Genomic DNA, 14,186 nt, shown 5'->3' with positions numbered 1-14,186 from the left:
CAATGCAAAGAGTATTCGGAATAAAGTGGATGAATTAACTACGCAGATAGTAGTTAACGGGTATGATGTCATTGGCATCACAGAGACATGGCTCCAGGGTGACCAAGGCTGGGAACTCAACATCCAGGGGTATTTAACATTTTGGGAAGGATAGACAGAAAGTAAAAGGAGGTGGGTGGAATTGCTGGTTAAAGAGGAAATTAATGCAATAGTAAGGAGGGACATTAGCTTGGATGATGTGGAATCGGTATGGGCGGAGCTGCGGAATACCAAGGGGCAGCAAACGCTAGTGGGAGTTGTGTACAGACCACCAAACAGTCGTAGTAAGGTTGGGGACAGCATCAAGCAAGAAATTAGTGATGCATGCAATAAAGGTACAGCAGTTATCATGGGTGACTTTAATCTACATATTGATTGGGCTAACCAAACTGGTAGCAATGCGGTGGAGGAGGATTTCCTGGAGTGTATTAGGGATGGTTTTCTAGACCAACTAGAGAGCTGGCCATCCCAGACTGGGTGATGTGTAATGAAAAGGACTAATTAGCAGTCTTGTTGTGCGAGACCCCTTGGGGAATAGTGACCATAATATGGCCGAATTCTTTATTAGGATGGAGAGTAACACAGTTAATTCAGAAACTAGGGTGCTGAACTTAAGGAAAGGTAACTTCGATGGTTTGAGGCGTGAATTGGCGAGAATAGACTGGCAAATGACACTTAAAGGGTTGACAGTGGATAGACAATAGCAAACATTTAAAGGTCACATGGATGAACTTCTGCAATTGTACAACACTGTCTGGAGTAAAAATAAAACGGGGAAGGTGGCTCAACCGTGGCTAACAAGGGAAATTAAGGATAGTGTTAAATCTAAGGAAGAGGCATCGAAATTGGCCAGAAAAAGCAGCAAACCTGAGGACTGGGAGAAATTTAGGATTCAGCAGAGGAGGACAAAAGGTTTAATTAAGAGGGATGAAAATAGAGTATGAGAAGAGGCTTGCCGGGAACATAAAATCTGACTGCAAAAGCTTCCATAGATATGTGAAGAGAAAAATATTAGTGAAGACAAACGTAGGTCCCTTGCGGTCGGAGTCAGGTGAATGTATAATTGCAAGTTGGCTCCAAAATTGGCTTGGAGGTAGGAAGCAAAGGGTAATGATTGATGGATGTTTTTGTGACTGGAAGGATGTTTCCAGTGGGGTTCTGCAGGGCTCACTACTGGGTCCCTTGCTTTTTGCGGTATATATCAACAATTTAGATTTGAATATAGGGAGTTTGATTAAAGCTTTTGTTCTGCATCCTTTTTTAAATAGGGGCGTTACATTTGCGGTTTTGCAATCCACTGCGACCGCCTCAGAATCCAGGGAATTTTGGTCGATTACAACCAAAGCATCCACTATTGCTGCCGCTACTTCTCCGAAGATGTAGGCGTCAGGTCCAGGGTGTAGTGTCCCTGCACCTTTCTACAAACTCACACATGGCATGGATATATCAGTCACGGTCACTCTGTGACCTTCACCTTTATTCCCAGGACCAAGGAGTACTGACCCTGGGTGGGACCTCCCCTTTTATACCTGGAAACCCAGGTGAGGAGTGTCTCCCGCAAGTTCACCCCCTGTGGTCATGGTGTGCATTTCTAGGGTACAGGTACAGGGTGCATGAGTTACAGTTACATGACCAAATCATTACAAGATGGTTAAATACATGACACAGGGGACTTGTACGCCTTTAGTCCCATTATTTTACTGAGTACTACTTCATTAGCGATAGTGATTGTATGAAGTTCCAACCTCCCTACAGCCCCTTGCTTATCCACTATTGGGGTGTTTCAGTGGCTTCTACCGTGAAGACGGATACAATATATTTGTTCAATGTCTCGACCATTCCCCAGTCTCATCCTGCAGGTGAGGAACATTTACTTTAGCCACTCTTTTCCTTGTTATGTACCTGTAGAAACTCTTATTGTGTTTTTATATTTTGTGCTTGTTTACTTTCATACTCTATCTTCCCTCTCTTTGTCAATTTTGTATTTGTTCTTTGCTGGCTTTTAAAAGTTTCCCAATCCTCTGGTCTCCCACTGATCTTGGCCCATTGCAGGCCCTTGTTTTCAATGTGATGCCATCCCTTATTTCCTCAGTTAGGCACGGATGGTTGTCCCTTCTCTTACAGTCTTTCCATCTCATTGCGATATATTTTAGTTGCGAGTTAAGAAATATCTCCTTAAATGTCTGCCACTGATCATCAACCGTCCCGTACTTTAATCTATTTTCCCAGTCCACTTTAGCCAACTCTGCCCTCATACCTTTGTTTTCTCAATAATTTAAGCTTAGGTCACTGGTTTGAGAACTAACTTACTCACTGCCCAACAGAATTTCAAATTAAACCATGTTATGGTCATTCATTTCACTGTACCAGATCTAAGATAGCCTGCTCGCTGGTTGGATCCACAATATGCTGTTCAAGGAAACCATCCAGGATACACTCTATGAACTCTTCCTCGGGGCTACGCTGGCCAATTTGCTTTGTCCAATTAATATGTAGGTTAAAATCGCCCAGGATTCTTTCGGTGCATTTATTACAAGCCTCCACCTGCCACAATCTTGCATGGCAGAGCAGGCTCGAGGGGCTCAATGGACTAATCGTGCTCCTATTTACTGCAAAAGCTTCCACAGATATGTGAAGAGAAAACGATTAGTGAAGACAGACGTAGGTCTCTTGCAGTCAGATTCAGGCACTGATGTAAAGCCTGGCCGACAGGAGCTGCCATCGTACCTGGTGTTGGACCTCCTCCTTACCATGCTGGGTTGTGGGGATTGGTGCAGGGCCGGGCCGAGTGGCTCCCCCTAGCCACTCACTCACTGCTTTGGTGAACAAACCTCTATCTGCTGCTGCCCTAGACTCTCGCTGTAACTCACCTGGCCTCACTTCTGGGAAGGGGAAGGTCAGTGACATCAACCTGCCAATGGGAATAGATCCTGCCGCCAGCTTTGTGCTGGGTACCAGAGCTGTATATGCTGTGCCGAGCGCGAGTGAGAACATCCATATGTGAGGCAGGGAGGGGTCCTGAGGAACACTACCCCATTGTCTAGGCAACGGATGTCGCCACCTTAGTGCAGGCAGGAGACCAGCTACTTTAGGTGGTACTTTAGGGGGTGCCATCCTTTTGCAGGTCACTGCTGACCTTGCAGAGGATCCGGACAGATTGTCACTCCCCGCCCAGGGAGCCCTGTGTAGACAGTGTGTGAGTGAGTGTGATAATATTCACCAAGAGGGAGAGTGGCTCGGACACAATGGGCCTTAAATTCCAGCCTCACCAGGTCAGGCCCAAGTGTACATGCCCCGGAAACCGGCTTTTCCGATCTGTCAAAGATTTCTCCATATGGATTCTCCATATCCAGGGGAGAAGACCATTTGTGTGGGTGAGATTGGGTCATTTGCCCAAATCATGCCCAGAGAATGTCCTTCAAACTCTTAAACCAGGTAAAAGCAGGTCGATACATTACTTTTACCAGTGTAAGAGTTCTAAAACAGATCAAAAATAAACTGAAATACATATTTTTACAGTAAAAACCCTTTCCACCAAGGATCATTTATTTTAAACCTTATTGAAACATGTTAAAAAAATTCCAAAACATTTTTTTAACAAAAGATTTAATTGACTTTAATTTCAATTAATTTTAAATATGCGATGTGTTTTTTAATTTATTCTGTTGCTTTTCAATATTGAGGTGTTTATTCACATTGATAATAATGGGAACTCTGAAAAAGCGAGTTGCCATTATTATCACTGAGAATACTGCAGCGTGATTGGTGCTTCAGGCCCATGTGACTCCAGCTTTACTGTACGTATGGGGAAGGCCATTTCCCTAACGCTACACATGGAATGAAGGTCTCGGATGGGAATCGAAGGTTTACGTAAAATATCCTCCGGTCGGAGGCATTTGTCTGAAGGAAGCCCCCAACCGGGATTTCCCCCCCATTATCTGGCGGCATTGAGTTCTGAAGCTGTAAAGTCTCTGCTGCTTCTTATCGTTTAATGCATTTTACAATTACAACAAAGGGATATTTCAGCACATTCTTCCACTGCTCCCGGAACTTAGTCTGTGTCACGGCGTAAATACCAGTGTTTGTACAGCAACTCAGCTGCTGCAGCATGTATCCCAGTTCAGTTACAAACATAGGTATATATACAGGATGTGAAATCCAACCAATCCGGTTTTCCATAAGAGCCACCATATACATTGCCCATAACAGGATGAAATTCCCCGAGATAACAAACAATAAAATCATGGATTTCCTGCGACTCTCCATCTCGGGGTCTCTGGGACTCTCCCCACTGCTGTGACCCCGGAGTCTCCTGCGAGCTCTGCTGGCCATTAAAATGTGTCTGACAGTGAGAGCATTGAGCAGCAGGATCAGAATAAATGGGACACACGGGGTTAGAATATAATGAAGTAGTTCGAATACTGCCCAGCCCAGTGATGTATAATTAGTGTAATACAGATCACAAAACCAGGGGTTGTTACCAAGCACATACCTACTTGTGAACATAAAATACCAGGGTATGTTCTTTAAACAGCTCAGCACAGTCACTGTTCCCAGAACCACAGCCGCCGTTCTCTCGGTGCTATATTTAGTTTTCAGCTTCTGGCAACAAATGGCCACAAATCGATCGAAGGTGAAAGTGATGGTGAACCAGACAGAACAGTCTGTGGCTGCATAGAGCAGGATGGCGTGGATATTACACAGGGGGATGGAATACACGAAAATAAACTGTTCCCTATAACGAATCGGAATGTGCCTCAGTATCAGATCCAGGATCACGACCAGTAGATCCGCTGTTGCCATGGCCACCAGGTAACGAGTGACACATTTGGAGAGTCCACACTTTCCCCGGAACAGGATCATTATCGTCACTAAGTTCACTGTGAGGAAAGGAAATAACCAGTTAAATTAAACATCAGGCTGGGAGCAAGAGCAGAAGATTGATGGGATTCGGTCTGCAATCTGCAAATCATTAGTGACATGAAATGATATAATCTAATTCTCCTACCTGAGGAAATGAATGCAGGGTTTATTGCAAAAATAATAAGGAATCAATAAATGAAATGGGGATAAAGACAACATGAAATGAACAGATGTTTGATCAATGAGACATTAAATGATAGATCTACCTTTAGCTCAGCAGACAACAACACTGCCCAAGGTAACAGGGACACACGGGTCAAGAACCTCTCAGGAAGCCTTCGTGTCCCGGGATCAGTCAGCACCGAGAGCGGTGGGATTCGCTTCTGTGCCGCTGTGTTGGTGGGAGGGGGCGGTGATGGGGGGAGAGGGAGGGAGACGCTCATTGTATTCTTGCTCCTGCTGAGGATATGGATTCTAATTAGAACTGAAAGTGAGTGTAACAGAAATAAACATCGACTGCAATTTTGGCTTGCAATAATTACAGGTGGTTCTACTTAAAATGTATGAAGCTAATATGACGATGTTAGGTTATTAAATACAAATGTACAGCAGTTAGAAAGATAACTGGGCTGCAGGAAGTATATTGAACAATGAGCTTTACACCTTTTTGTTGAAATTGTCGCTCATTGAAAGAAAGAATTTCCGAATAACATGGCAAAGAATGGACTCTGAATAAAATAAATGGTTATCATTGACCAGGGAATGTCCAACGAAATGCTTTGTTTTAGCATCGAAATCGGACGACTTATTCCACAGGTAAAGTGCTGCCCAATGTTTCTGTAAAGTATCTGAACACAAATGGATAAGAGTTATTCTTGTTTTCTTTCACATGTTGCTTTCCAACTTGTGCATCGTATATTAGATGAAAAAATATCAAAAGATTGCTTTATCATTAATACTTCAGTTACAATCAGCTGACATTCTTTATGCTGAATGAAAGCCGGGTACAATAGAGAATTACTCCGATTCTCACTGAGAGACCCACTGAGCTGTGGCAGACATACATGAGAGTCAATTGTAAACTCAAAACAAAGATTGCAAATTAATTTCTGGAAATCTGACTGAATGAGCATTGAGTGAGAATGAAAATGACCCGGATAAATCTGTTCCAACCATCAGAAGCAGTGGCAGTAATGCAGAACTGGAGAATGTGGAAAATGAGGCACTGGCTGGAACTGAATGATTCGAAACATGGAAACATAGAAAATAGGACCAGGAGTGGGCCATTCGGCCCTTCGAGTCTGCACCACCATTCAATATGATCAAGGCTGATCCTCTATCTCAACACCATACCCCGCTTTTACCTGATACCCCTGGATAACCTTTATAGAAATATAGAAAATAGGAGATATTTCAGTGATTTAAGAAGGTGTGTATGATCTGTCAGGATTTGTTCTTCGCACTGTGTGTAAGTAAACATGGCGAGCATTCGGTGAACACAACAGTAAAATACTGTGGATGATGAACGTCTGAAATAAAAATAGAAAATCCGAGAGATAATCAACAGGTCAGGCAGCATCTGAGGAGAGAGAAACACAGTGACTGATTCAGGTAAATCACCTGTCGTCATTTGGTGACAAGTTCCCGAAACGCAGAAAACCTGCTTCTGATCTGATCCAAATGTGCAGTGGAGCGAGGATTCTGAAATTCGGGAAATAAAGTGTCTCTTCCAATATCTTTGCTTGAGTTCAATATAGAACATATCAATCTTGATGGACCAATATCATTTAAAGAATCAATAGCCGACAGCACGGTGATGGACAGTAGTGAGGTACCAGATACACTAACAGTGAGGTACCAGATACACTAACAGTGAGGTACCAGATACACTAACAGCGAGGTACCAGATACACTAACAGTGAGGTACCAGATACACTAACAGCGAGGTACCAGATACACTAACAGTGAGGTACCAGATACACTAACAGTGAGGTACCAGATACAATAACAGTGAGGTACCAGATACACTAACAGTGAGGTACCAGATACACTAACAGTGAGGTACCAGATACACTAACAGCGAGGTACCAGATACACTAACAGTGAGGTACCAGATACACTAACAGTGAGGTACCAGATACACTAACAGTGAGGTACCAGGGACACTAACAGTGAGGTACCAGATACACTAACAGTGAGGTACCAGGGACACTAACAGTGAGGTACCAGATACATTAACAGTGAGGTACCTGATACACTAACAGTGAGGTACCAGGGACACTAACAGCGAAGTACCAGATACACTAACAGTGAGGTACCAGGGACACTAACAGCGAGGTACCAGATACACTAACAGCGAGGTACCAGATACACTAACAGCGAGGTACCGGATACACTAACAGTGAGGTACCAGATACACTAACAGTGAGGTACCAGATACACTAACAGTGAGGTACCAGGGACACTAACAGTGAGGTACCAGCGACACTAACAGCGTGGTACCAGATACACTAACAGTGAGGTACCAGATACACTAAGAGCGAGATACCAGGGACACTAACAGCGAGGTACCAGATACACTAACAGTGAGGTACCAGATACACTAACAGTGAGGTACCCGATACACTAACAGCGAGGTACCAGATACACTAACAGTGAGGTACCAGATACACTAACAGTGAGGTACCAGATACACTAACAGTGAGGTACCCGATACACTAACAGCGAGGTACCAGATACACTAACAGTGAGGTACCAGATACACTAACAGTGAGGTACCAGATACACTAACAGTGAGGTACCAGATACACTAACAGCGAGGTACCAGATACACTAACAGCGAGGTACCAGATACACTAACAGTGAGGTACCAGATACACTAACAGTGAGGTACCAGATACACTAACAGTGAGGTACCAGATACACTAACAGTGAGGTATCACATACACTAACAGTGAGGTATCAGATACACTAACAGTGAGGTACCAGATACACTAACAGCGAGGTACCAGATACACTAACAGTGAGGTACCAGATACACTAACAGTGAGGTACCAGATACACTAACAGCGAGGTACCAGATACACTAACAGCGAGGTACCAGATACACTAACAGTGAGGTACCAGATACACTAACAGTGAGGTACCAGATACACTAACAGCGAGGTACCAGATACACTAACAGTGAGGTACCAGATACACTAACAGCGAAACCAGATACACTAACAGTGAGGTACCAGATACACTAACAGTGAGGTACCAGGGACACTAACAGTGAGGTATCAGATACAATAACAGTGAGGTACCAGATACACTAACAGCGAGGTACCAGATACACTAACAGCGAGGTACCAGATACACTAACAGTGAGGTACCAGATACACTAACAGTGAGGTACCAGATACACTAACAGTGAGGTACCAGATACACTAACAGCGAGGTACCAAATACACTAACAGTGAGGAACCAGATACACTAACAGTGAGGTACCAGATACACTAACAGTGAGGTACCAGATACACTAACAGTGAGGTACCAGGGACACTAACAGCGAGGTACCAAATGCACTAACAGCGAGGTACCAGATACACTAACAGTGAGTTACCAGATACACTTATAGCGAGGTACCAGATACAGTAACAGCGAGGTACCAGATACACTAACAGTGAGGTACCAGATTCACTAACAGCGAGGTACCAGATATCTAACAGTGAGGTACCAGATAAACTAACAGTGAGGTACCAGGGACACTAACAGCGAGGTACCGGATACACTAACAGTGAGGTACCAGATACACCAGCAGTGTGGTACCAGATACACTAGCAGTGAGGTACCAAATACACTAACAGTGAGGTACCAGATACACTAACAGCGAGGTACCAGATACCCTAACAGTGAGGTACCAGATACACTAACAGCGAGGTACCAGATACACCAACAGCGAGGTACCAGATACACTAACAGTGAGGTACCAGATACACTAACAGTGAGGTACCAGATACACTAACAGTGAGGTACCAGATACACTAACAGTGAGGTACCAGATACACTAACAGTGAGGTACCAGGGACACTAACAGCGAGGTACCAGATACACTAACAGCGAGGTACCAGATACACTAACAGCGAGGTACCAGATACACTAACAGTGAGGTACCAGATACACTAACAGTGAGGTAACAGATACACTAACAGTGAGGTACCAGATACACTAACAGCGAGGTACCAGATACACTAACAGTGAGGTACCAGGGACACTAACAGCGAGGTACCAGATACACTAACAGCAGTGAGGATGTACCAGTATTTTTAAACAACAACATGTACGTAAACAAAATGCAACACTTTGAAAGCCTGAATACCATTAATAACTGATTATCCCCGGTTATACAGCAAGAATGATATTACAGTGAAAGATGGTTTATATATTTAATAACTGAAAATAGATACTTACTCGGAACACCAAAAGCAGCGAATAGAGGATAGTAAATACGTTGTATTTTCATCAATACTCCTGTTATCCTCTCCTCTAGACGCTAACTAGCAACTATGGCTCGATATTCATCAGACATGGGAGGCGCTGGTGGGATGCGAGACACAACCATGACTTCCCTTCTGTGACTCACTTCTGGTATATATGCTGGAGAAGACCTGCTGATTGTGTGAGGTGAAACATTGAAGGGAGCTCCTTACATAGAGCAGAGGGAAATCCCCGATGACATCATTAGGCATCACTGTAACTGACATTAATCACAGACATTGAACAAACAGACTCATTGAACCATTGTCACCACAATATTTCACTGCAACTTAATCCAGCTCACCGTATAGTACACAGTTTTAAATTAAAAGTGAGATAATGTGCTATTTTTTTTACCCACCTATAAAATACCGAGGACAAAGATAACATAGTTTATATTCCTGTATTGAATTAAAATTGAGAACAAAAGATGAGAAAGTGACAGAAACAAAGGAGGGATAAAAGATGAAAAGACAGATTGCAGCAATCTTGTTCTCTGATGCATTGGATCCCAGGCCATCAGGGTCAAAACATTCCCAATCAATAAATGTTCCCAAACGGCAGTATCTGAGTGATGATCCCTGTAATGGATCAATGAGACTCACGTACGTGACACAACTCCAGCCTCAATCCAGGAATTCCATTCCTAGGCCCTCTAGATTACAGTCCTTCCACTTCAGTCCAGGAATTCCATTCCTAGCCCTCTAGATTACAGTCCTTCCACTTCAGTCCAGGAATTCCATTCCAAGCCCTCTAGATTACAGTCCTTCCACTTCAGTCCAGGAATTCCATTCCTAGCCCTCTAGATTACAGTCCTTCCACTTCAGTCCAGGAATTCCATTCCAAGCCCTCTAGATTACAGTCCTTCCACTTCAGTCCAGGAATTCCATTCCAAGCCCTCTAGATTACAGTCCTTCCACTTCAGTCCAGGAATTCCATTCCAAGCCCTCTAGATTACAGTCCTTCCACTTCAGTCCAGGAATTCCATTCCCGGGACGGTCTATATTATCTGACACTCGAACAGGAACAACAGGTTATTTGTAAAGAATGACCTTACCCAGTCAAGCATCTCCTTTATCGAGGGGAGGAATAATAAAAGAAGCAAAGGTTTGATCCCAAGGAATCAAAGGAAATTGCTTAAATATTAACCATTGAGATAAGTACTCTGTAAATATCACAAAAACACCATGAAATGCTCTCGAAACATTGAAGTCTTGTATAATCATAATCTTATTCAGAGATCCATCCATCCCGAGCAGTCAACATTGTGGATTCTCCCAACACCATCCCAGTGTTGGTCCACTTCCTCCAGCAGCACAGCCCCAGTGGAGTTGGGGGCACATTTGTGTAACAGTCGGAAAGGATTGGCTCTGAGATTCCTAACTAATACGTCCTTACTACACAGTATAAATGCACACGAGGCCCATGCTTGAGAGAAGGTCAGTCTGTGACCTGTCCTTTATTCCTTAGCACTCAAGTGATGAAGGTGGGTGGAGCTTCCCCTTTTATACCTGAAGGTCCAGGTTAGGAGTGTCTCCCACCTAGTGGTCAGTGTTCTCACGGTGTACAACTTAGGTCAGTTTATACATGGGTTACAATGCTCGTTGAATACATGACATCACCTCCACCCCCAAAGTCTTATTGGGATCACAGGTTGAGTCTCTCTGGTGGTTTACGCTCCCTTGTAGAGCGCCTGAGTTGGGGCTCCGGTTGTTGGGCGCTGGCCTGAGTGTCTGCTGTTTGCGGTGCCTCAGGCCTGTCCGAACTGCCCACAGTGACTGGGCTCTCCTCCCTTTGGTTCCGGTGTTCGGTCACCTGTGGTGGAGTGAACTCTATATCGTGTTCTTCCTCTGCTTCTTCTATGGGGTTGCTGAACCTCCTTTTTGTTTGATCCACATGTTTGCGGCAGATTTGTCCATTGGTAAGTTTAACTATCAGAATCCTATTTCCCTCTTTGGCAACCACAGTGCCTGCAAGCCATTTGGGCCCTGCAGTGTAGTTGAGGACAAAAACAGGATCATTTACATCAATTCATCGCGCCCTCACATTCCTGTCATGATAGTCATATTGTGACTGGTGCCTGCTCTCGACAATTTCTTTCATGGTGGGGTGTATAAGGGATAATCGGATTTTGAGCATCCTTTTCATTAGTAGCTCTGCGGGTGGAACCCCTGTGAGCGAGTGTGGTCGGGATCTATAGGCCAACAGGAGGCGTGATAAGCGGGTTTGTAGTGAACCCCCTTGGATTCTGAGCATCCCCTGTTTGATTATCTGCACTGCTCGTTCTGCCTGGCCGTTTGAGGCCGGCTTGAACGGTGCCATTCTAACATGGTTAATTCCATTTCCTGCCATGAAGTCCTGGAATTCAGTGCTTGTGAAGCACGGGCCATTGTCACTGACCAAGACGTCTGGTAGACCGTGGGCGGCGAACATTGCCCGTAGACTTTCTACCGTGGCAGAGGATGTGCTTGAATTTAAAATGTCACAATCGATCGATTTGGAGTAGGTGTCTACTCAAACCAAAAACATTTTCCCCATGAAAGGACCTGCGTAGTCCACATGGATGCGTGACCAAGGCTTGGCGGGCCATGGCCAGGGGCTAAGGGGGGCTTCCCTGTGCGCATTGCCCGGCTGGGCACACGTGTTGCACCTGCGAACACAAAGTTCCAGATCTGCGTCTATCCCTGGCCACCAAATGTGTGACCTGGCAATTGCCTTCATCATGACAATGCCCGGGTGCTCATTGTGGAGTTCTCTGATGAACACCTCTCTGCCCATCTGGGGCATGACTACGCGGTTTCCCCACAGTAGGCAATCGGCCTGAATCGAGAGTTCATCCTTGCGCCTGTGAAATGGTTTAAATTTCTCAGGGCATGCCCTGTACGTGGCTGCCCAGTCCCCATTCAGGACACATTTCTTGACTAGAGACAATAGCGGGTCTCTATTTGTCCAGACTTTGATCTGACGGGCTGTCACGGGTGAGCCTTCGCTTCCGAAAGCTTCAACAGCCATGACCATCTCAGCACCATGCTCGGTAGCCCCCTCAGTGGTGGCTAGTGGGAGCCTGCTGAGTGCATCGGCGCAGTTTTCGGTGCCCGATCTGTGCCGAATTGTGTAGTCATAGGCGGCTAACGTGAGTGCCCACCTCTGTATGCGAGCCGATGCGTTTGCATTTATGGCCTTGTTGTCGGCCAAAAGGGACGTTACGGGTTTGTGATCTGTCTCCAGCTCTAATTTCCTGCCAAACAGGTACTGGTGCATTTTCTTTACCGCATATACACATGCGAGCGCCTCCTTTTCTACCATCCCGAAGCCCCTTTCTGCCTGGGACAGACTCCTGGAGGCATAAGCTACCGGCTGTAACTGACCCTTGGCATTGACATGCTGCATCACACACCCGACACCATAGAACGACGCATCGCACGTTAACACAAGTTTCTTGCATGGGTCATATAGCGTTAACAGATTGTTGGAACATAACAAATTGCGTGCTCTATTAAAAGCCCTTTCCTGGCTGTCCCCCCAGACCCATTCATGACCTTTACGTAGGAGCACATGTAGCGGCTCTAGCAGCGTGCTCAATTTGGGAAGAAAGTTACCAAAATAGTTCAGGAGCCTCAGGAACGAACGCAGCTCCGTCGTGTTACGGGGTCTGGGTGCTCTCTGGATCGCTTCCGTCTTGGACGCAGTAGGGCTGATCCCATCTGCTGCTACCCTCATCCCCAGGAATTCTACCTCTGGAGCTAGGAAGACTCACTTCGCCTTTTTCAGTCGCAGCCCTACCCGGTCCAGTCTGCGTAGCACCTCCTCCAGGTTGTGGAGGTGTTCTTCAGTATCGTAACCCGTGATGAGGATGTCGTCCTGAAAAACCACCGTCCCTGGAATTGACTTGAGGAGGCTTTCCATATTTCGTTGGAAGACCGCGGCGGCCGAGCGAATCCCGAACAGACATCTGTTGTACTCAAACAACCCCTTGTGTGTCGTGATGATGGTCAGCTTCTTCAATTCACTCGCCAGCTCCTGGGTCATGTAAGCTGAGGTCAGGTCCAATTTTGAAAAAAGTTTGCCACCGGATAGCGTCGCAAAGAGGTCCTCCGCTCTCGGTAGCGGGTACTGGTCTTGGAGTGACACCCGATTGATGGTGGCCTTGTAATCACCACATATCCTGACCGACCCATCCGCCTTGAGCACCGGCACAATCAGGCTCGCCCAGTCACTGAATTCGACTGGCGAGATGATGCTTTCCCTCAGCAGGCGGTCCAATTCGCCTTCTATCTTTTCCCGCATCACGTACGGCACCGCTCTGGCCTTGTGGTGTACTGGCCTGGTGTCCGGGTTTATGTGAATCACTACCTTGGTCCCCATGAAAGTGCCGATGCCGGGTTGAAATAATGAGTCAAATTTGTCCAGGATCTGTGAGCATGATACTCGCTCCACAGAGGAAATTGCATTGACATCGCCCCATTTCCAGTTCATGACAGCAAGCCAACTCCTCCCCAGTAGTGCGGGACCGTCCCCCGGGACAATCCAGAGTGGCAACCTGTTCTCCGAATCTTTGTAAGTCACGACTACCATGGTGCTGCCTAGCACCGGAATGATCTGCTTTGTGTAAGTCTGTAGCTGTGCGTCAATCGGCGATAATTTTGGCCTCCTGGCCTTGGATGCCCACAACTTATCGAACTGTTTGATACCCATCAGGGACTGGCTGGCCCCCGTGTCTAGCTCCATTGATACTGGGATGCCATTGAGGAGCACTTTCATCATTA

General features: G+C 45.6%; 1 protein-coding gene across 1 annotated transcript; it reads right to left on the bottom strand.

The window, feature by feature from the left end:
* Window positions 1-4,020: 4,020 nt before the first annotated feature.
* LOC139254052 (probable G-protein coupled receptor 139) lies at window positions 4,021-9,406 on the bottom strand. Its single transcript, XM_070873617.1, has 2 exons — window positions 9,355-9,406; window positions 4,021-4,919 (listed from the first exon to the last, which is right to left on the bottom strand). The coding sequence occupies exons 1-2, from the start codon at window positions 9,404-9,406 to the stop codon at window positions 4,021-4,023; spliced, it is 951 nt and encodes a 316-aa protein (XP_070729718.1).
* Window positions 9,407-14,186: the final 4,780 nt, after the last annotated feature.

This window comes from Pristiophorus japonicus, unplaced genomic scaffold (assembly GCF_044704955.1).
Source record: "Pristiophorus japonicus isolate sPriJap1 unplaced genomic scaffold, sPriJap1.hap1 HAP1_SCAFFOLD_527, whole genome shotgun sequence".
Taxonomy (NCBI): domain Eukaryota; kingdom Metazoa; phylum Chordata; class Chondrichthyes; family Pristiophoridae; genus Pristiophorus; species Pristiophorus japonicus.
The sequence above is the reverse complement of the archived record's forward strand: the minus strand, read 5'-3'. Positions and strand labels throughout refer to the sequence as shown.

What these genes read in the sequence shown, in the direction of transcription:
- LOC139254052 (XM_070873617.1), bottom strand. Translation starts at nt 9,406, where the DNA reads ATGAAAATACAACGTATTTACTATCCTCTATTCGCTGCTTTTGGTGTT. An exon ending in CGCTGCTTTTGGTGTTCCGA is followed by an intron (nt 4,920 to 9,354) that starts GTAAGTATCTAT and finishes CTTTCCTCACAG; the next exon opens with TGAACTTAGTGACGATAATG.